This window comes from Oncorhynchus masou, chromosome 28 (assembly GCF_036934945.1).
Source record: "Oncorhynchus masou masou isolate Uvic2021 chromosome 28, UVic_Omas_1.1, whole genome shotgun sequence".
NCBI classification, from domain to species: Eukaryota; Metazoa; Chordata; class Actinopteri; order Salmoniformes; family Salmonidae; genus Oncorhynchus; species Oncorhynchus masou.
This window is the reverse complement of record NC_088239.1, coordinates 77,875,132-77,899,349: the sequence shown is the minus strand read 5'-3', so window position 1 is coordinate 77,899,349 and position 24,218 is coordinate 77,875,132. Positions and strand designations below refer to the sequence as shown.

The 24,218-nt window shown below is 42.4% G+C and overlaps 1 protein-coding gene across 6 annotated transcripts in view; it reads left to right on the top strand.

The window, feature by feature from the left end:
- Positions 1-24,218, top strand: part of LOC135518341 (3',5'-cyclic-AMP phosphodiesterase 4D-like) — a 386,883-nt gene that overhangs the window by 258,416 nt on the left and 104,249 nt on the right. Inside the window, exon 1 of one of the 6 annotated variants that reach the window (XM_064943448.1) lies at positions 9,565-9,809. The exons of 4 other annotated variants lie outside the window; for them this stretch is intronic. In XM_064943448.1, the coding sequence (XP_064799520.1) occupies positions 9,664-9,809 (146 nt within the window). In that variant the 5' untranslated portion in view covers positions 9,565-9,663. Of the gene's footprint in view, positions 1-9,564; positions 9,810-13,711; positions 14,375-24,218 lie in introns of those variants that run through there. One more of the 6 variants, XM_064943445.1, reaches the window with a different exon arrangement.

The window sequence follows — 24,218 nt, the reverse complement described above, 5'->3', positions numbered from 1 at the left end:
ATTTTATTTGTCACATACATGTGTTTAGCAGATGTTATTGCAGGCGTAGCGAAATGCTTGTGTTTCTAGCTCCAACAGTGCAGTAATATCTAACAATTTCACAACAGTACACACTGGGGCGGCAGGGTAGCCTAGTGGTTAGAGCGTTGGACTAGTAACCGGAAGTTTGCAAGTTCAAATCCCTGAGCTGACAAGGGACAAATCTGTTGTTCTTCCCCTGAACAGGCAGTTAACCCACTGTGCCTAGGCTGTCATTGAAAATAAGAATTTGTTCTTAACTGACTTGCCTAGTAAAAATAAAAAAAGAGTAGAGTAGGATAGAATACAGTATATACTGCACCTATCTTTACAGATTAATTGTTTTTGACTTGTGGCCTGAATACTCTGGTTTATAGTCAACCACGGGGATTTATTGATCCTCTAATAGCTTCTAATGCCAGATTAAATGTTTTCACTTTGTGACAACTATTGGTGTAAAGTCTTAATGAAGGAACATTTGATTGATTTATTAATTGAGAGATTGAGATGAGTGGTGTTGTATTAATGCTCAGTTATTGCTTGCATCAACATTACTCCTTGTCTTGCTGTTTTGCCGGGAGGTTTTGAATAGTGCAGGGGTCATAACAACGTAAAATGACAGCCATCTAGTAACTGTATCCTTAGCAACAATCTCTGCCCGTGTGTTTGGATGTTAATGAAAAGGATAGTTTCTCTGAAGTGCTAGGGAGGGAGACAACACAGCGCGCATGTGACACACACTCTCTCCCCATTGGCTGCTGCTGAAGGCAGGTTGGGCCTATCACGTCACTGTCTCCTCTGCAGGTGGAGGGCAACAATATGTAGTCATGTGGAATGAAAAGCTGGCTTGCAATATTGAACATCAGATAAAGACAGAGTGGTATCTCTCTGCCCCTTTACCTTCTGTGTCTTTCTTCATTGAATCGATCACCTTGGTTGTACTGAACCGTTGTTCTATGCTGGTTAGGACTCAAGAGTTGCACAGACTTAGCTGGTCCACAGCCTCGTCCAAGGACCTTCCAGTGTCCTCATAATCACCCCAGAGCCACCACAGCTCAGACATACAGTGCATTCGGAAAGTATTCAGACTCCATCCCTTTTTCCACATTTTGTTACATTACAGCCTTATTAAAAATAAAATAAAAATCCTCATCAATATACGCACAATACCACATAATGGCAAAATGAAAACAGGTGTATAGAAAATGTATTACAGATTTAAAAAATGAAAAACAGAAATACCTTATTTAATGAAATATTTAGACCCTAAAATGTAGCTGGCAATGAGACTGGAAACTGAGCTCAGGGGCAACCTGTTTCCATTGATCATCCTTGAGATGTTTATACAGCAGCATTGAAGTCCCCAAGAACACAGTGGCCTCCATCATTCTTAAATGAAGAAGTTTGGAACCACCAAGACTCTTCCTGGAGCTGGCCACCCGGCCAAACTGAGCAATCGGAGGAGAAGAGCCTTGTTCAGGGAGGTAACCAAGAATGCAATGGTCACACTGACAGAGCTCCAGAGTTCCTCTGTGGAGATGGGAGAATCTTCCAGAAAGACAACTGTCTCTGTAGCACTCCACCAATCAGGCCTTTATGGTAGAGTTGCCAGACAGAAGCCACTCCTCAGTAAAAGGCCCATAACAGCCCACTTGGAGTTTGCCAAAAGGCACCTAAAGGATTCTCAGACCATGAGAAACAAGATTATCTGGTCTGATGAAACCAAGATTGAACTCTTTGGCCTGAATGCCACGTGTCACGTCTGGAGGTAACTTGGCACCATCCCTACGGTGAAGCATGGTGGTGGCAGCATCATGCTGCGGGGATGTTTTTCATCGGCATGGACTGGGAGACTAGTCAGGATCAAGAGAAATATGAACGGAGCAAAATACAGAGAGATCCTTGATGAAAACCTGCCCCAGAGCGCTCAGGACCTCAGACTGGGGTGAAGGTTCACCTTCCAACAGGACAACGACCCTAAGCACACAGCCAAGACAACGCAGGAGTGGCTTCGGGACAAGTCTCTGAATGTCCTTGAGAGGCCCAGCCAGAGCCCGGACTTGAACCAAAATATCAAAATGCCCTGTGTTTTTCTTCTCACTTTGAAAACATCTACAGTCCTATTGATCTGATTGGTTACTGATCTGATTGGTTACTAATAATATCATTTAAAAACCCTCAAATGGTGTCCCATATGTGTTTAGATAAGGCAACCATTTACGGTGACGATTGAACATCTCAGGAGAGACCTGAAAATAGCTGGGCAGCAACGCTCCCTCGATCTGCAGAGAAGAATGGGAGAAACTTCCCAAATACAAGTGTGCCAAGCTTGTAGCGTCATACCCAAGAAGACTCAAGGCTGTAATCACTGCCTAAAGTGCCTTAACAAGTACTGAGTAAAAGTTCTGAATACTTATGTAAATGTGACATTTCAGTTTTTTATTTTTAATACATTTGCAAAAAAAGCCTGATTGATGGGGGGGGGGGGACAATTTAATATATTTTAGAATAAGCCTGTAACGTAACAAAATGTGGAAAAAGTCAATGGGTCTGAATACTTCCCGGATGCACTGTAGGGTGGCATTTACATAGTGTAAAAGACTTGTGCAAAGTGTTAAACATTAACCTAATTCTAATCTGACACCGTGATTTAATTTGAATTTAATTTAAAAAATAATGTGCGTTATATAGAGGCTACTATTTATGTATTGCTCAGTTTTCTAAACTATAGTTCAATAATCAACTCCTAATAATGCACATTGTTTTCAACAAAATGTAATTAAATCACACTGCAAGATTATAATGAGATTTACTAGGGATGTGCAAGACGATTCGATACATATCTAGACACACGGACTTCGATATGATACAGAGACCATACGTATTAGTTTTAAACAATTTGGTTGGATTAGAGAACGAAACGATTCGATGCGATACGCTGCACTAACATTTGTTGCATAAACGCATACATTTTCCATTCTAAAATCTGCATCTGATGGAGATGCCTCTGAGCTGGACCTGTCTGAGCTGGACCTGTCTGAGCTGGACCTGTCTGAGCTGGTCCTGTCTGAACTGGTCCTGTCTGAACTGGACCTGTTTGAGCTGGTCCTGTCTGAGCTGGTCCTGTCTGGACCACTCCAATACCTTGACTTTGTTGTCCTTAAGCCATTTTACCACAACTTTGGAAGTATGCTTGGGAACATTGTCAATTTGGAAGACCCATTTGTGACCAAACTATAACTTCCTGGCTGATGTCTTGAGATGTTGCTTCAATATATGCACATAATTGTCCTTCGTCATGATGCCATCTATTTTTTGAAGTGCACCAGTCCCTCCTGCAGCAAAGCACCACCACAACATGATGCTGCCACCCCCGTGCTTCACGGTTGGGATGGTGTTCTTTGGCTCCCCCTTTTTCCAAGCCTCCCCCTTTTTCCTCCAAACATAACAATGGTCATTATGGCCAAGCACTTCTATTTTTGTTTCATCAGTCCAGAGGACATTTCTCCAAAAAGCACAATCTTTGTCCTCATGTGCAGTTGCAAACTGTAGTCTGGCTTTTTTATGGCGGTTTTGGAGCAGTGGCTTCCTCCTTGCTGAGTGGCCTTTCAGGTTATGTCGATATAGGACTCATTTTACTGTGGATATAGATACTTTTGTACCTGTTTCCTCCAGCATCTTCACAAGGTTCTTTGCTGTTGTTCTGAGATTTATTTGCACTTTTCGCATCAAAGTACGTTCATCTCTAGGAGACAGAATGCGTCTCCTTCCTGAGCGGTATGACGACTGCGTGGTCCCATGGTGTTTATACTTGCGTGCTATTGTTTGTACAGATGAACGTGGTACCTTCAGGCATTTGGGTATTGCTCCCAAGGATGAACCAGACGTTTTTTCCTGAGGTCTTGGATGATTTATTTTGATTTTCCCATGAAGTCAAGCAAAGAGGCACTGAGTTTGAAGGTAGGCTTTTAAATACATTCACAGGTACACCTCCAATTGACTCAAATGATGTCAATTAGCCCATCAGAAGCTTCTAAAGCCATGGCATCATTTTCTAGAATTTTCCAAGCTGTTTAAAGGCAAAGCCAACTCAGTGTTGTGATACAGTGAGTTATAAGTGAAATAATCTGTCTGTAAACAATTGTTGGAAAAATGACTTGTGTCATGCACAAAGTAGATGTCCTAACCGACTTGCCAAAACTATGGTTTGTTAACAAGACATTTGTGGAGTGGTTGAAGAACGAGTTTTAATGACTCCAACATAAGTGTATGTTAACTTCCGACTACAACTGTAGGTTGTCACTGAACTAATAAAGCCTAATTTCACGCAAGCCATTTTAGCCATGCAGATGTGAATGATCTGGAACAGGCCTCCTGCCTCGCGTTTGTCAGTGCGCCGAAGCTTGGCACCATGCCGCAGTTTGACTAGGCAACTGATATTGCCTGAGGTTGACAGTCATTGAGCTGTAAATCATGCTGCATGCCGAACAACAGTTACATGCAGTTCCACACTGAAGGAGAGGGCGCATCAGTTGTCACAAAAGATGAGAGGTATTTTCAGGGAGAAAGGATGTAATATGTAGGGTGTCCAATCAAAACACATCTTTTGACCAATGGGTAAAATATATTACTTGTGTAGATACTCCTCTAAGAAAACCAATGGTCCAAACCTCATGTCTCTGTCATAATCTGTTCAAAAGTTGTTGGAGTTTTTACCCCAGTAGGATGGCCAGCATTAGTGTGACTAAATCAATGGAGGCCAGAGGATTGTTCTTTTTTTGTATTCTGAAAAATATTATTGTGTCATCTAGGCTGGATGCTGTGTGAGAATGAAGGCAAACTGACAGGCTCAATGTTTGAACTCGTCATCTTTCTACATAAAACAATATACAGTAGAGCCTGATATCAATTTTGAGACATGACATGTAGTATTTTCATTTTTATTTATTTTTTTAAGTAAGAAAAAGAAGTAACACAATGAAATAACAATAAAGAGGCTATGTCTGGGGGTAAAGGTTAGTCGAGGTAGTTGAGGAAATATGTACATGTAGGCAGGGGTAAATGAACTATGTATAAATAATGAACAGCGAGAACAGCAGCTTAAAAAAAGAGGGTCAATGCAAATAGTCTGGGTAGCCATTTGATTAACTGTTTAGCAGTCTTACGGCTTGGGGATAGAATTTTTATGATTTATTTCTTTAACCTTTATCTAACTAGGCAAGTCCGTTAAGAACACATTCTTATTTACAATGACAGCCTACCGGGGAGCAGTAGGTTTAACTGCCTTGTTCAGAGACAGAACGACAGATTTTTACCTTGTCCGCTCGGAGTTACTGGCCCAACGCTCTAACCACTAGGCATGATAGTTTGTTAGTGATGTGGACGCCAAGGAACTCTCTGGTTCTTTAGCTTAGCGATGAGCATTGAGGGCACTATGGTGTTGAACGCTGAGCTGTAGTCCACAAACAGCATTCTCACATAGGTGTTCCTTTTTCCCAGGTAGGAAAGGCCAGTGTGGAGTGTAATGGAGATTGCATCATCTGTGGATCTGTTGGGGCGGTATGCGAATTGTAGTTGGTCTAGGGTTTCTGGGATGATGGTGTTGATGTGAACCATGACCAGCCTTTCAAAGCACTTCATGGCTACAGACATGAGTGCTACGAGGAGGAAGTCATTTAGGCAGGTTACCTTGGCATTCTTGGGCACAGGTGGTCTGCTTGAAACATGTAGGTATTACAGACTCGGTCAGGGAGAGTTTGAAAATATCAGTGAAGACACTTGCCAGTTGTTCAGCACATGCTCTGAGTACATGTCCTGGTAATCTGTCTGGCCTTGTTGACCTTTTTAAAGGGCTTACTCACATCAGTTACAGAGAGCGTGATCACACAGTCGGCTGGATCAGCTGGTGCTCTCATTCATGGTTCAGTATCGCTTGCCTTGAAGTGAGCCTAGAAGTAAGGGTCCTGTGTGGCTCAGTCGGTAGAGCATGGCGCTTGCAACGCCAAGCGTCGTGGGTTCGATTCCCGCTGGGACCACCCATATGTAAAAAGTAGTGGCCCCAGCCGACTTGTAAGTCGCTTTGGACAAAAGCGTCTGCTAAATGGGATATATTATATTATATATAAGTAATTCAATTTGTCTGGTAGGCTCGTGACTGGGTTTCCCTTTGTAATCCGTAATAGTTTGCAAGCCCTGCCACATCTGACAAGCTTCAGAGCTGGTGTGGTAGGATTCAATCTTAGTCCTGTATTGATGCTTTGCCTGTTTGATGGTTAGTCGGAGGGCATAGCGGGATTTCTTATAAGCGTCCGGGTTAGTGTCCTACTCTTTGAAAGCGGCAGCTCTAGCATTTAGATCAGTGTGGATGTTGCCTGTAACCCATGGCTTCTGGTTGGGATATGTTTTTTTAAATTTTTGTTTAATTTTTGTACCTTTATTTTACTAGGCAAGTCATATCCGTATGGTCACTGTGGGGATGACGTCGTCAATGCACTTATTGATGAAGCTGGTGAATCGTTACATTCCTGGTATACTCCTCAATGCCATCGGATGAATCCTGCTGGTAGAAATTAGCTAATGATATTTTAGAGAAAGACCCCACTAAACAAGATATTTGTCTTGGTAAAATGTATTTTAGGACTTAAGGAAGTGAAATTTCATCATAAATGTGCGTTTTCACCCTGACACCCTATAATATGAGCACATTGTTTTTGTGAACTGGCTATTCGTAACGTTTGAATGCACCGATGCACACTACAGTACATTTGGATCCATTTGGGATCCGCAGACCGTTGCACTTGTATTTTAACTTCTTGAAACTCCCCATCCCGGATCCGGGTTTGTGACTAAAGCCTCAGGCTCATTAGCATAACGCAACGTTAACGATTTCTGAAAATCGCAAATAAAATGAAAATAATGCGTCTGCTCTCAAGCTTAGCCTTTTCTTAACAACACTGTCATCTCAGATTTTCAAAATATGCTTTTGAACCATAGAAATTGACTAATTTGTGTAAGAGTATGCAAAGCTAGCATAGCATTTTGAGTAGCATTTAGCACGCAACATTTTCACAAAAACCAGATAACCAAATAAATAAAATCATTTACCTTTGAAGAGCTTCTGATGTTTTCAATGAGGAGACTCTCAGTTACATACCAAATGCGCAGTTTTTCCTGAAAGCGTCTGTGTGTAGGAGAAATCGTTCCGTTTTCTACATTGCGTCTGGCTACCGAAACGAACCGAAAATTCAGTCACCTACAACGTAAAACTTTTTCCGGATTAACTACATAATATCGACCGAAACATGGCAAACGTTGTTTGGAATCAATCCTCAAGGTGTTTTTTCACATATCTCTTCATTGATATGCAGTTCGTGGAAGCTTGCTTTCCTCTCTGTATCCCATGGAAAAACTGGCAGGTGACTTTTGCGCACCAATTTCGGCGCAGGACACCGGGCAGACACCTGGTAAATGTGGTCTCTTATGGTCAATCTTCCAATGATCTGCCTACAAATACGTTACAATGCTGCAGACACCTTGGGGAAACGACAGAAAGGGCAGGCTCATTCCTCTCGCATTCACAGCCATATAAGGAGACAATGGAAAACAGAGCCTCAAAAATCCTTGTCATTTCCTGGATGCCATCTCATCTTGGTTTTGCCTGAAGCTCACGTTCTAGGGCACGCACAGAGAATATCTTGGTATTTCTGGACACGTCAGAGTGTTTTCTTTCGAATGCTATCAATTATATGCATAGTCGAGCATCTTTTTGTGACAAAATATCTTGTTTAAAACGGGAACGTTTTTCATCCAAAAATGAAATAGCGCCCCCATAGATGTAAGAGGTTAAACATTTGAATCGAGGACCAATACAAATCGGTGAATAGTTACATCCCTAAGGTTTACAGTATTTTTTGCACTTTGCACAAATATTTTGCACTACTACGAAAATGCAACCCATAGTTAAAAATGAAGGATCTGAGTTTCACCTGAGGTAGATGGGGTCAGTGGATGGGGTCAGTGGACTGGTGTACTAGCTTTCCAGTCAGCCAGGTGAATGACTCATAGGTCTCTATTACATGGCAGATGAATAGTCAGAGAGACCTCTGTGACATCCACCAGCATGTCACACAACACCCAAACCACCCACCAGCACTCACAATGCCTTTGAGGACATCTGTCTGTCGTGAAAATCAGGACACATGTCATATCAATTAAAAGATAGGTGCACGGGTCTGACTCGATAACAAACATTTGAAATACATCAAGCCTTTTAGGCTAAAAGGTCATGTTTTTAACCAGAACTAAATAGATTTTTTTGCTATCGGGGGAGTGTTGCACCTATTTTTCTTGATGTTGCTATGATTTTTGGCTGCACCTTGACTCACATTGGTTGATGTGCAATCCTCACGTCCTGTAGATAGCCAGCTGAGCTTGGGCTCCTCTCAGTACGACTTCCCATGGCAGTGAGTTTCTTCTTCTATTATTGCCTTGGCTTGCTCTTTGGGGCATAAGTACATTGCCGTTAAGCACTTTGTGACAAATATAAAAAGTGATATGCACTTTGATTGATTTGTCCGGAATCATATATCTTGACCATAGGAGGTTGCCTTGAAGTACAATGATACACATGGTGGGTTACTATGGCACTATATAGCCATCCATGGATAATACTGTATGTGTCCTCAATATCACAATAACCCACATTATGTAAATGTTATGATTCTGTACTAGTGCACATTGACTCTGTTTAGGTACAGTAGGCCACACAATGGAGGCCAGTCTGCCTGTATCGTGGCTGAAGTAAACATTAGTCATATTGAATGGGCCTGTGGTTTTCAATGGCAATGATAAGAGCAGGTAGAATGAGTTATTAAAGCATTTGAGTGAGCCGGCCACGACTGGATGCGTTTCCCACAGTCCAGTGTATCCAAGGGGCTAGACCTTTTCTGCTGTTACACACAGACACACAGACACATTTTCCTGTCGGTTGCATGCTTGGATTGATAGACTTGGTCTTGTGTTTTACAGCTGGTTCGTCCGAGTGGTGCTTGATTGTGCCTTTAAGTGCTAACCTGGTTTATCACTAGCTGTCATACAAGATCATGACAATGCTACCCACAGATTGCTGTTTTTGTTTGTGCTGTTGAATAAGGACACATCAGCATTACCTCTCCATCTGCTCGGGGACAGGTAAGGGTTTGGTCAGGGTTGCCAGATTGTCCCCAGAAGTTTCCAGAGGCTTTGCTCCATGGGCAGAATGAGATCCGTAGACAGCAGCACCAGGATCCCTGATCTGTATGGATGAGGTCACTCGGGGGGGGGGGGGGGGTGTCACCTTACCTGGGCCTCCCACCTTTATTGGATAACAACTATTGGACATTAGCCCACGCCTCTGCACTTGTTGGTAAATATTGAGTGGAGCTGTGGCGCTAACAAGGTGCTAGCAGCCTGCCCTTCAACAGTAGGAGCATATTGAGTGAAGATGGCAACCACCTGCTTGTCAAGTCTGTGCATTTAAGTTAGCCTAGAAAATGAGTAGTGTCAGCGAGGTATTAGCAGAATGCTAAATGACTCAATCTGAGAGTTAGCCTATATAGCGGGGTCTGGTTTATTGAAAGACTTGAGCATTACGAGATCTCTCTGAAGATGAGCCTACCGGCTAGCTGTGAGCTCCTGTCTCTGGAGAGGACATCCAGACAGCGCCACACACACCCTCCTACCAATGGCTCACCGTCCAACGGCTCGCCATTCGCAACCAACAAGCCAATTGACATTAAGCCAAAGAAGAGATGGTATGCCGTCTGAGCGCCTGTTTGTTTGTTGTTCTAAAAGAGTTTCAGATAGGAGTGGTAGCAACCTTTTACAGCTACCTACAGTATTTTGGGGGGATTACTGTATAAGGGAATGGTATGTATATGTACTACCTAGTACTCATGTAATATTTATCTCTGGAAATTCATTTTTGTTGTTGTTGAAAGAACAACCAAAATGTAGGTACAACAATGAGTACTCCTTAACTACGTTTACTTATTAGCTTGTTGCAAGGTCTTTACATAGATTATTCCTTCTGTTCTGATAGTGTTTCTGGCTATGTAGGCCCTATGTAGGCCCTATGTAGGCCCTATGTAGGCCTACTGTGAAGTACAGTATTATGTGGATTATAATTAATGGACATATTTGTTTGGGTTGATACTTTTTTGCTAAGGGAAAATCAAGTCTGAAATTACAAACGTCAGAAGCCTTTTTAAACCTCAAATATACTACAAGTTTTACATTTCCTGCATGGCAGGAAAGTTATCCTGTAAGAGGGTGTTAAAATTAAGATCCTACATCTGTAGTCACCCACAGTAACCTACATTAGACGCAATATTCTCATCTCACATTGTGAACCCCTATTTTTCCATGACACATAATAATCGGCATAAATATTGTTCCTCGTGGTGTGTTCTGTGTGTCATCCGCTGCAATGTACCAGACGTTGATCACATTATTTTAGACTTATATGACATCATCTAACCTCGACATAACCCTTTAAGGATCATCTAATATGACATCATCTAATCTCGACATAACCCTTTAAGGATTCATATATTTGCCGTCTATCTCCCTGACTGAGTTGCCTTAGAAAAATCTCTCTTACCTTCCTTTCAAATGCCAAGTGTAATCTCACGCTTCAGTTCTGCTGTGTCCTAAAAGGCTTAGCACCACAAGAGTTGTTCAGTGTCAGCTGATTTCAGCCAAATGCGCTAGCCTGGCTATGAGGAAGGAAGCCTTGCCTGTAACAAGACATTAAATAGACTGAAGAGGAATGATGGGGACTTGAGAGAACCCTCGACCAAAAGGCTACTACTGACCAATGTGCCCATGTGGCTATATAGCCTACATTAGTGGTCCCTGGGAACCAGTCCTGGTCCTGAACATCTACAGGGTTGGTAGGCTTTAGCTCTGACAAATGTCATTAAACTAAACACGGTGTTGATGAGAAGTCAGGTTTTTAATAAGGTTGGTGATTAACATTTCACACATGTACACGTGTTTATTATACACGTGTGAATTGGACATTGTTTTTTTTGCATATTTCACTCCCTCTGAGATACCCACAGACAGCGGGGTCACGGCCAGAGGGATCAGCCATTATTGACGGCGAAACCTGGAGCAATTAGGATTAAGTGCCTTGCTCAAAGGCACATCGACCCTCCCCTAACACATCCCCTTAGGTGTGTTATTGCTGGGATGGAACAAAAACCTGCACATCCTATAACTCTTCAGTACCAGTTTGGGGACTTTTTGGGGATGCTCAGGAATATCAGTCCTCAACCTGAAGTGCCACCCCTTTGCACTATTGAAGCGGGATGAGTTTGAATGCTTCGGAAAGGGTGGTTACATTGCAAAGCAGACGGGACTGAGTTCGAGTCTCTATGGACTGGAGGTGATCAGGGGGAAGCAGTTGTCCTTTCCACAAGCATCTTCTCATGTCAGGTTGGGGTTACATCTGTATATTCTTTCTGTTTTACAGCTTGTAAAACAAAGTTCCACAAGAGCAACAGCGTAAATTAAGCCACCCTCAGGAAAGCTACGTATTTCTGAATGATGTGTGTGAGAGAGGGAACGAGACGGAAGGGAACAATCACCTCCTGGCCTTTCTCAGTTCAAGAATACTTCAACAGTACAGAAATACTGTGTATGAACTTTCAACACACATCTTGAACACACTGTGAATGACTGCAATGGAACTCCTCTAATTTGAGTGTCCATAACAGAAGACTTCATTTCTTCTAACTAATTCAATTTGTGTAGTTGCATGGATACCGGTTTGTTTGGCATGCACAAGATAAAAGTTGACACTTAAGCATGCATGTCGAAGGAGAGGAACTGTACCACAGCACTATCAGTTAGGCTTAGTTTAATACTGTACTGTATGCTCTGCTGCCTGCTACCACATTACAGTTGGCCTAGTTTTAGGCTGTATACTCTGCTGCTACCACATTACAGTAAGGCCTAGTTTACTATTGTATAAACCAAATCATAATGTTTGTAAACAAAGCCGTTCTGGTAGTTCCGGGTTGCAAGCGTCGGAAAGTCTAGGTCCAAGAGGCCTCTAAACAGCTTCTACCCCCAAGCCATAAGAATCCTGAACATCTAATCAAATGGCTACCCAGAATATTTACATTACCCCCACCCTCTCGCCCACTTTTACACCGCTGCTACTCTGTTGTTATCATCTACGCAGTCACTTTAAAAACTCTACCTTCATATACATATTACCTCAACTAACCGGTGCCCAGCACATTGACTCTGTGCCGGTACCCCCCCCCCCCCTGTATGTAGTCTCGCTATTGTTATTTTACTGCTGCTCTTTAATTACTTGTTACTTTTATTTCTTATTCTTATCCATATTTTTAACTGCATTGTTGGTTAGGGGCTCGTAGGTAAGTATTTCACTGTAAGGTCTACTACACCTGTTGTACTCGGCGCATGTGCCTAATACAATATGATTTGATTTGAAAGCCGTACTAGCTAAATTATCTAATGAATAATTCATATGCAACATTTATATAAATTATCAACACTACTCTCTTGTTGACAAGCCTCCATTTGTCTCAGTTTTAGCTAGATAGTTAGCTTGCTTCATTCATGGAGGTTATGCTAACAAGCTACAAAGCCCATCTGTGGCCTCTGACTAACCAGCTGAGTTCCAGTTATGGTCTCGTCATTTTTCTGCTATCTTGTTTGAACACCGAATGACCACCAGTGGGAGCGCTAGCATGCTAGATATTCCTGCCTCAGCTAGTGCCATTGTATTGGCTATCTTGTTTGAACACTGAATGACCACCAGTGGGAGCGCTAGCTAGCTAGATATTCCTGCCTCAGCTAGTGCCATTGTATTGGCTATCTTGTTTGAACACCGAATGACCACCAGTGGGAGCGCTAGCTAGCTAGATATTCCTGCCTCAGCTAGTGCCATTGTATTGGCTATCTTGTTTGAACACTGAATGACCAGCAGTGGGAGCGCTAGCTAGCTAGATATTCCTGCCTCAGCTAGTGCCATTGTATTGGCTATCTTGTTTGAACACCGAATGACCACCAGTGGGAGCGTATTGGCTATCTTGCCAGCACGCATGGATGAATGCAGATGTCATATAATGTTAGCAAGCAAAGACAACCCTAATTTTCAATTAATAAACTGGCTTGGAAGATACAACAGCACACAAATATTTCCTTACCCGATGCTAATGATGGTTCTATAGCCTGCATGAGTTGCTCAGTTGAGGTTAGGCTATGAGGTTATCAGAACGTGTCTGGCATAAAGCCGTAGCCTCCATGTCAACATGTAATCATCGCAATTTGAGAGTTATGTTATACACTGAAAATAACAATCTCTGTTTAAAAGACTATATTATTGCTTGCCTGTGATGTCCTTCACACGGGGTATCATATTATTACTTGTTGTTTATTGCAAACAAACAGTTTTGGACTTGGCACACTAACCTCACATAGGCAGGCAATTAAGGTAGTGGCTCACTACTGTCATCTGCTGGATAATTTAGAGATTATACCATGAAATAGCACTGCGCCGTTTACAATGATTCATGTTATTGAAAAGTTGAATATGCCTGCTCCTTACCGTACTGTCAACTACAATATGCGATTACTGATTTGTAAATACTGAGCACAACCATGCACAGAACGCAACTTTTGCCACCCATAACTAAACTTGTTCCCTATTGTGACACCATGGTGATCTCTCCTATACTCTGCTGCTAGCGCATTACAGCCAGGCCTAGTTTAATGCTGTATTCTCTGCTGCCTGCTACCACATTACATGGCAGTGAGGCCAAGGCAAGCCCCGCAGTGAGTTCATTCACTAATGAGCTTATGAAGGAAGTAGGGCACTAGGGCCTTTGCACCACAGGCAGAAGGAGAGTCTGGTTACAGAGAGTGAGAGAGAGAGACAGAGAGATGTAGAGAGAGAGGGACAGAGAGAAAGAGAGAGAGAAAGCAAGGCAGAGAGAGAGAGAGAGATGTAGAGAGAGAGGGACAGAGAGAAAGAGAGAGAGAAAGCAAGGCAGAGAGAGAGAGATGTAGAGAGAGAGGGACAGAGAGAAAGAGAGAGAGCTTTAGGCGTTTTTCGAGCCTGTCCAGGAAATGCAACAGAATTAGTCATTCAGCAGCCTTGTATTCTGACACACACTCAGCCTCCCCCTGCAGTGTCGCTTCCAGTCCCCTCCCCGAGGTCTGTCATGGAACCCCTGGACCACACATTCTGGACCTCTGGACTGTGCCCCTGGAATCCTGTGCCCCCTGACCAGGTCTCAGGCCGTGGCACCAAGCGAAAACGCTTTCTCAAATCTTACAGGTAGGACCCCTTGTTGCCGGGGGTTACCAGGTAGTTTTTTTTATTGTGAAGCGCACAGTGCTCGATCTAGTCAGTTATAGGCTGCAGAGGAAAACAATATGTTTTTTTGGGGGGGAGAGGGGGCACATTTAGGAGTATTGATTCATGTGCATTGTCCATGTCAAATACGTTGACTAGAGTCAAGTAAAGCAGTAGGGAGGCTTCTGAAATTGTACAGGTGTAATTGTGTTGCTGTGCCTCTCCTTGGTGCTCTTTGTTTTAATAGAATACATTTGGTGGTTTATCTTAAACTGGTGTTTGTCTCTCATAACAGTGGAAATTGCTTGTGAAAGTCCTCATATCACTGCTGTTGTGATGGGGACAGGGGTTTTAGCGATAGCTTGCATTGACAGAACACAGTCCTAGCTTCTCTGATTATGTACCTCATGTCGTTGCCAAATGCTGTTCTCAGCTCCTCCACTTCCTAAGCTCTGGTATTGTACAGCTTAGTGAGGTGAGCTCTTAGGTCACGCGCTGTCCTAACAACTGCTTACTACAGCACTTCATGACATTCAGGTGAACCATGCAGAGGGTTATGGTACATGACGTTGCAGTGTGTTTATCGGCAGATCATATCTAACAGTGATTGTCCAATGTTTTAGTACAGTGTTCTCTAATCCTAGTTCTGGTCCTGGAGACCCAAAAGGGTGTGTACAGATTTGCCACCGAGCACAACCACTAACACACCTGATTCAAATTAACGGCTTGATGATGAGAATTTGTTCTTAACTGCCTTGCCTGGTTAAATAAAGAAAAAAATAATTTAAAAAAATTTAAAAAATGAGAAGAGTTGAATCGGGTGTGTTAGTGCTAGAGTGTAGAGTGCTAGAGTGTGCTTAACAACAGGGTGTCCCCCACTATGGAGGGGCTTAACAACAGGGTGTCCCCCACTATGGAGGGGCTTAACAACAGGGTGTTCCCCTATGGAGGGGCTTAACAACAGGGTGTTCCCCTATGGAGGGGCTTAACAACAGGGTGTCCCCCAATGAAGGGGCTTAACAACAGGGTGTCCCCCACTATGAAGGGGCTTAACAACAGGGTGTCCCTTGATGGAGGGGCTTAACAACAGGGTGTCCCTTGATGGAGAGGGCTTAACAACAGGGTGTCCCTTGATGGAGGGGCTTAACAACAGGGTGTCCCTTGATGGAGGGGCTTAACAACAGGTTGTCCCCCACTATGGAGGGGCTTAACAACAGGTTGTCCCTTGATGGAGGGGCTTAACAACAGGGTGTCCCTTGATGGAGGGGCTTAACAACAGGTTGTCCCCCACTATGGAGGGGCTTACCAACAGGGTGTCCCTTGATGGAGGGGCTTAACAACAGGGTGTCCCTTGATGGAGGGGCTTAACAACAGGTTGTCCCCCACTATGGAGGGGCTTACCAACAGGGTGTCCCTTGATGGAGGGGCTTAACAACAGGTTGTCCCCCACTATGGAGGGGCTTACCAACAGGGTGTCCCTTGATGGAGGGGCTTAACAACAGGTTGTCCCCCACTATGGAGGGGCTTAACAACAGGGTGTCCCTTGATGGAGGGGCTTAACAACAGGTTGTCCCCCACTATGGAGGGGCTTACCAACAGGGTGTCCCTTGATGGAGGGGCTTAACAACAGGGTGTCCCTTGATGGAGGGGCTTAACAACAGGTTGTCCCCCACTATGGAGGGGCTTACCAACAGGGTGTCCCCCTATGGAGGGGCTTAACAACAGGTTTTCCCCCACTATGGAGGGGCTTAACAACAGGGTGTCCCTTGATGGAGGGAGTTAACAACAGGGTGTCCCTTGATGGAGGGGGTTAACAACAGGTTGTCCCTTGATGGAGGGGCTTAACAACAGGGTGTCCCTTGATGGAGGGGGTTAACAACAGGGTGTCCCTTGATGGAGGGGGTTAACAACAGGGTGTCCCTTGATGGAGGGGGTTAACAACAGGGTGTCCCTTGATGGAGGGGGTTAACCTGGCATAAACTGGAAGTCCCATGGGGGTGACCCGTTCAGTACTGATAACAAACCTGGCTGAGAAGTCCATGCAGTGCATGCAACCAGACAGACGATTTCTTAATGAAGTGTCAACTCTGTGGAACATGCTGCTGTATATACAGTATCAAATGCACTTCTGAAAGAACTACAAAGAAAACCACTGTCTGTAAAAAAAAAAAAGATTGAATAATTGTGCCATCCATAAAACCAAATACTTTAAGACTTTTAGTCAAGTAGTATTTTACTGGGTGACTTTCACTGTTACTTGAGTCATTTTCTATAAAGGCAACTTTACTTTTACTTAAGTATGACAATTGAGTACATTTTCCACCAACAAAATGGTCCAAGCTGCTTAGCATGAAAGTGTCTACTAAATGACCATACAGTAGGCTGTGTGATGCAATCAGATCAGATTGTCTTTTTTTCCTGAGCAACTTGCAGGTAGGGAGTAGTGCTGATAGCGATTGCAGTCTCAACTCTATGGCATTGTTGGCATCATCCTGCAACCAACGGAGCAAACGTGTTTGATGATGCGTTGTGGGAAAAGCTGCAACTATATGGTGCATTCGGGAAGTATACAGATCCCTTGACTTTTTACACATTTTATTACGTTACAGCCTTATTCTAACATTGATTCAATTGTATTTTTTCCTCATCAATCTACACCAATACACCATTAGAATTTTTAGCAGATTTATTAAAAATAAAAAACTGAAATAATACATTTACATAAGTATTCAAACCCGTTACTCAGTACTTTGTTGAAGCACCTTTGGCAGTGATTACAACCTCAAATCTTATTGGGTATGATGCTACAAGCTTGGCACACCTGTATTTGGGGAGGCTCTCCAATTCTTCTCTGCAGATCCTCTCAAGCTCAGTCAGGTTGGATGGGGAGCGTCGCTGCACATCTATTTTCAAGTCTCTCCAGAGATGTTGGATCGGGTTCAATCCGGGCTCTGGCTGGGCCAGTCAAGGGCATTCAGAGACTTGTCCCGAAGCCACTCCTGCGTTGTCTTGGCTATGTGCTTAGGGCCGTTAGCGCCAGTATGAGGTCCTGAGTGCTCTGGAGCAGGTTTTCATCAAGGATCTTACTGTACTTTGCTCTGTTCATCTTACCCTTGATTCTGACTAGTCTCCCAGTCCCTGACGCTGAAAAACATCTCCAAAGCATGATGCTGCCACCACCATGCTTCACAAGTAGGGATGGTATTGGCCAGGTGATGAGTGGTGCCTGGTTTCCTCCAGATGTGACGCTTGGCATTCAGGCCAAAGAGTTTAATTTTGGTTTCATCAGACTAGAGAATCTTGTTTCTCATGGTGTGAGAATCCTTAGGTGCCTTTTGGCAAACTCCAAGCAGCCTGTCATGTGCCTTCTACTGAGGAGTGGCTTCTGTCTGGCCACTCTATCATAAAGACCTGATTGGCGGAGTGCTGCAGAGACGTTTGTCCTTCTGGAAGGTTCTCTCATCTCCACAGAGGAATTCTGGAGCACTGTCAGAGTGACCATAGGGTTCTTGGTCACCTCCCTGACCAAGGCGCTTCTCCCCCGATTGCTCAGTTTGGCCAGGCAGCCAGGTCTAGGAAGAGTCTTGGTGGTTCCAAACTTCTTCGATTTAAGAATGATGGAGGCCACTGTGTTCTTGGGGACCTTCAATGCTGCAGACATTTTTGGTACCCTTTCCCAGATCTGTGCCTCAACACAATCCTGTCTCGGAGCTCTGCGGACAATTCCTTCGACCTCATGGCTTGGTTTTTGCTCTGACATGCACTGTCAAATGTGGGACCTAATATAGACAAGTGTATGACTTTCCAACTCATGTCCAATCAATTGAATTTACCACAGATGGACTCCAATCAAGTTGTAGAAACATCTTGAGGATGATCAATGGAAACAGGATGCACCTGAGCTCAATTTCGAGTCTCATAGCAGAGGGTCTGAATGCTTACGTAAATAAGGTATTTTATTTATTTATGTTTTAATTCATTTGCAAAATATTATAAAACCTGTTTTCGCTTTGTCATTATGGGGTATTGTGTGTAGATTGGTTGAGGAAAAACATTTTTTAAATCAATTTTAGACTAAGGCTGTAACGTAACAAATTGTGGAAAAAGTCAAGGGGTCTGAATACTTTCCGAATGCACTGTATTAGAACTACACTCAGTTGTGGTTACATGGTTTGTGATAGTGTTTCGTGATAAAGGTTTCAATGGTAGTGTGAAGGCATTGGTCATACTTCCAGAGAAAGATTAGGCTGGTTTCAAACTGGAAACTTTAACCAACCCGGAGCTGTTGCAAGCTGTCTGAAAATGCCACAACGTCAAAATCTTCTAGTTACTGTAAGAGGCTAAGAGCACATGTTCTCATTTGGAAAGTGTGAAAAGCAGAAGTATATTTAAATGTGGTGGCGTGATAGTGGGAAAGAGAAGATTGTCTGACCCAACTTTCTTTCCATCCTTCCCACCATCATTCCATTGATGTAGGGTTTGAATAACAGTGCTCACAGGATCATGAGAGCATAAATTGCATGTCCTTCGTAAAGTCCTGAAACATTTAAATTCAACATTTGCTTAGCATAAAGTAAATTGTTACAGTATGTGCAAAACGGAAGAACCCAGACTAAACCACCATAAAACATGTTGATGGCCTAAGCCATATTTTCAAGTTGAATAAAACGTCTGATATTGCCATAAAGAGGACATCTATAGTGTGCTGTTTTTACTCATTGAGTGTTCATCAGTGGAACTTCCTTTATTTTGTGGTGAGAAACTATTTGTGGAACTGGTTTCATAATGATTTACCAAACCAATAGTGTGCAACTGTAAGCAGCAATTCGGGGCCTCCCGCTAGCACAGCAGACGGGAGGCTAGTGCAACACTGTGTACTAGCTAGCTTTATAGTTAGCGACACTGTGTACTAGCTAGTTTTATAGTTAATGATACTGTGTACTAGCTAGCTTGATAGTTAACAACACTGTGTGCTAGCGAGCTTTATAGTTAATGACACTGTGTGCTAGCTAGCTTTATAGTTAATGACAATGTGTGCTAGCTAGCTTTATAGTTAACGATACTGTGTACTAGCTAGCTTTATAGCTAACGTCACTGTGTACTAGCTAGCTTTATAGTTAACAACACTGTGTGCTAGCAAGCTTGCTACTTAGCTAGCACACAGCATCACCTACGCCCCTGCCTGTCCTTCGCTCCTGCCTGCCGAACACCTGCCCTCGCCGTTGTTAACAGAACTGCTGGAAAACAGTTCCCAACAGGTGGGGGTGAAGGACACTGTCTACTGGTGTACTCCTAGCTACCATTGTCGTCCCTGCCCCTTCTTATGTGGGGTTTATTGGCAGCTGGCATCCAGCGTTATTGTGCATTAATGCCACCTACTGTATTGAAGCACCCCCACCTCCCACCTGTCCTAACTTCAAAATGGACCAATAGAAGTTTCAGGAACATGCAGGAACGCCCACTTGCATCACGCCCCAAATTGTGGGCCGCACTTACACCCTTCTCAAACCTCACAACAATGTCTTAGTTGCTAAAATTCTAGTAGTTTGCCTAATTTCAGTTTATGTGCCAAAACAAGCAATACATAGTGTAGACAATCATTGTACCATCTGAACTGCTGCTGTGAAATAAATGTTCAATAACCAAAAAGATTGTATTTTCAGCTGTTTGAAACTGGTGTACAAAACCGAAAGTAAAAAAAAAAGTAAAATCATTTTAAGAATGGGAAGCATAGAAATAGTGCACATAGAACATATCTACCACTTCTTAGACTTGCTTTCAATTAGAATGACATATCTATAACTCACATTTCTATGTCAATTTGGTCAGTTCGCACAAAAAGTGACATATTGCAGCTTTAAGTCATGTAAAATAATGATCTGAGCGGTAGATCTCCGCTTACTTTTTGACTGAGAAAGTAATCTTGACTCATAAAAAGGTTGGTGTCCACTGATTTAGAGTAATACGATGGCTTTCCTTGTAATTCTATGGATGTCAGAGCCATCTTTTTCCTCCTGCTGAGGCAAGATGATATGACGATGTGATGTTCATTTTTTATCTAATTATTTTTTTGTGATATAGTCTAAAAGTAAAAAGACTCCAAGCATGTCCAAGCACCAACAGTGAAGCTAGTGTAGGCAAGAGGTGCATGTAGGCCGACCTAGAGCAGGAGAATGTTAGGATCACATTGAGATTAATGTTAGGAGGGAGGCTTAAACTCTGTGCTGTTGTAGTCTTAATGGCTTCATTGGGAGGATGCCATAATTCAGTGTTTCAAGTAGTTATATATTTCCTTATTTTACCACAAGAGGGCCTCATTTTCATGTCTTGTGCTTTTCACAACAGAAGAGATGTGCTATCAGGCTGTACTGTGTCCCCTCACTCTGAGTGTATGACATTTGAAGAAATTAGGCATTCCTATCAATTCCAGACGCAGAAGTGGCAGAGAGGGAGGTGGTGTGATGTTGGACACTCCTGGCCTGTGTTGTCCCCAGTCTCGGCCTTGTTTGGCGCCCTCTGTGTCTTTGGACTCTGTTTCCAGTCAGATGAGCTTGCTGCAAATCCTTGGCTTGCTGCCCTAGATTTACAAAGGCTACGTTTATAGAGGAAAGTTTGAACTTCTTTTTAATCAATGCAAAAAAACAAAGCATTGTTTTATACATATACTGTATATATAAAACTAACACACAGTAGTTTAATGTGAATAAACCATTTATTAATGCATTTTCAAATCACTAAGCATATCTTCATGTAGATTACTGAAAGAGACACCAACAAACTAGCAGGCTAATTGTTCATATACAGTGCCTCCGGGAAAGTATTCAGACCCCTTGACTTTTTCCACATTTTGTTAGGTTACAGCCTTATTCTAAAATGTATTAAATTAAAAGAAATCCCAAATTGTAAGTCAATAATTGGAATTAAATATCATAAGAGTACCACTAGGTGGCAGTGTAGTATATTGTTGCTGTATTGATGCTGTGACTACAGCTTTTCATTAGTGAAGACATTCAGCGTCGTCCAAACTAACATTTTGGAGTTATATGTACATAGAAAGCACTCTTTTCCCAAAACAACTGGTTGAAAATGGTTAGATGTGGTTAGATGAGGTGGGTCACTGGAAATAAAGTACAATGTAACTAAACAATGCACACTTATTTCAAGTCATTGTATTACCTTAGAAACACATCCATATTAGTAGCCTATCAGGTAAAGGCTACATTTACACTGCAAAAATCTCAAGCAATCGTATGCTAATCCTATGACTATAACAAATTAACCTTGTTACTTAGTTGATTTAGAATTGTATTAATCTGATGTTACATCTCTTCATTTTCTGATCATACTGAGTATGATTAAGGCAAACCTATTTACTTATCTATCAAACATTGTCTGCCTTGATTACAACACTTCCTTAAGCAGCAGACCATAAGGACGGATGGAGTTCTCCACAATAGCTCTCTCTTGAACAGGAGATGATCCCTCAGGCACATAAACCAGCCAGTAACTCTCTCTCCGACACTGTTGCCTTTTCTGGGGGTTGATCCTATTCTGTAGCACCACCTTGTAGGTTTTGTTATCTACTTTGGACGTAAACCTCTTGGAGAACTTCTCAGCTACGTTAATGTCCGGTGTTGAGTACACTCCTCTTCCGACAGTAGCACCATCTCCATCTCTCCTGATGATGCCCTGGGATCCGTCCATAGCAGGTCCGTGGTAGGACACTGGCCAGGCCTTGTCTCCGGTCCCCAACCATCCATCTCCATCCCTGTATTTGTTCAACACCTTCAGGGCAATGCGGTTCCAGCCACAGGGTCGGACGTACTGCTCCTTTCCCCGAGTAAACACTGTTTCACCATCCTTAACATTTGTAAAGTCGTAGTCATACCGAGAATCAAGGAACTCATTCACGTTCACAGAAACAGTGGTTTGTGGAATGGATGCGGCGGATGGGGCATCAGGTAAAGCTAAGGCACCTTTTAAAGACAATGTCCCCAAACTTGGGTACTCCAACTCTAGAAGGCCCTCTTGTACGTAGAACTCCTTTAGTGCGACCACATTGACAAAGTCCTGTGGGGTTAGTGAAAGTGTTCCCGCGGTGGCTGATTCCACGTTGCAACCTGAGACAGCAGACAGAGCCTCCAAGATGAGATTTACGTTTGGCATGGTGAGAGTTAGAAATCTCGAAAACATTTACTGTAAGAAGACTTCACAGAGAGCAGAAAAATCCTTCCTGTGTGTGATCCGACACGAAGGCTTCTGCTCTTGTAATTTCACCTATACATAGACTGTGCTGTGAAATGTAATTCTTACTTTCACTTTCTGTTGCAGTGACTGGATAAACAAGATGGTGTACGGTAAAAGTACACTGATCCAATTTGTAAGTCGCTCTGGATAAGAGCGTCTGCTAAATGACTTAAATGTAAAAATGTAAATGTAATTCATTTGACATTTCTGAAATAATTTGATGTTGTGCTGGGAATATTATGCATTATGCTTTCCCACCGGATATTAATGAAACATTACATATTTTATAAATATATTTCAAATCATATCATATAATACAATGATTGCATGTAGTAACTGCATATTAGTAGGTCAAGTGCATCATCTTATACCCTGAAGTAATGTCACGTACTGTGTGCACTCTAATCGAGACCCACAGACAAAAGCCACCCTTTCTACAGTACCACGTCACAGAGCGACACACAGTACAGTTACCCATGCAGTCACCCATCCCCCTGCTCATAGTAAAGGATGGAAACAGACTTTACGCTTCACAACAAACCCACAAGGCAGATCTGTCCAGCCGACCTGACATCCCTTTGTAAAAAATAATCTCTATTTATGGTTTGAGTGCTGGTTACCACATTGGTTCTCTCTCTCTCTTCCTTTCTTTCCTTTTTTTCTCCTTTCTCTTTCTCTCTCTTTCTATCTCTTTCTCTCTCTTTTTTTACCTATCTCTCTCTCTCTCTTTCTATCTCTATTTTTCTATTTTTCTCTCTATTTTTGTAACCTCTCTCTCTCTCTATTTTTCTATTTTTCTCTCATTCTCTCTCTCTCTCTCTCTTTCTATTTTTTTTCTCTCTCTCTCTTTCTCTCTCTATTTCTCTCTCTTTCTCTTTCTCTTTCTATTTCTCTCTCCCTCTCTCTCTCTCTTTGTTCTCTCTCAAATTCACATTCAAGCTGATTTATTGGCATGAAAAACATTGTGTCAATATTGCCAAAGCAACAATTTATACATTGTAATAAAATTATAAACAATAACAAATAATAATATAATATGGTAGGAAAAAATAATACAACATTAAATACAAAAATAACAACAATATAGTAGAAATGTAATAAATATAAAAAGCTAAACATGGAAAATGAAACTCTAACTCACTTATAACTAAACACCTGTCCTCTTCACCATTACATCAGCACGACTACCACCACCATCTTTAAACTGCTATCATTACCATCACCCTACTACCCATACCACTACTATTTGGAATGATAAACAACAATAATAATAGAAATAACAATATTGGAATAACAATAATAGTAATAACAATAATGCTAACTAACAATAAGTTACTATTTATTATGCAGATCTCTCTTTCTCTCATTCGCTCATTTTTTCTCTTTTTATTTCTCTCTCTCGCTCTCTCTCTCTTTGTTCTCTCTTTCTCTCACGCTATCTTTCTCGCTCTCTCTCCCTCTTTGTTCTCTCTTTCTCTCGCTCTCTCTTCCTCGTTCACTTTCTTCATCTCTCTCTTTCTCTCTTTGTTCTCTTTCTCTCTTGTTGATTTGACAACATCCAGTGAAATTGCAGTGCCAA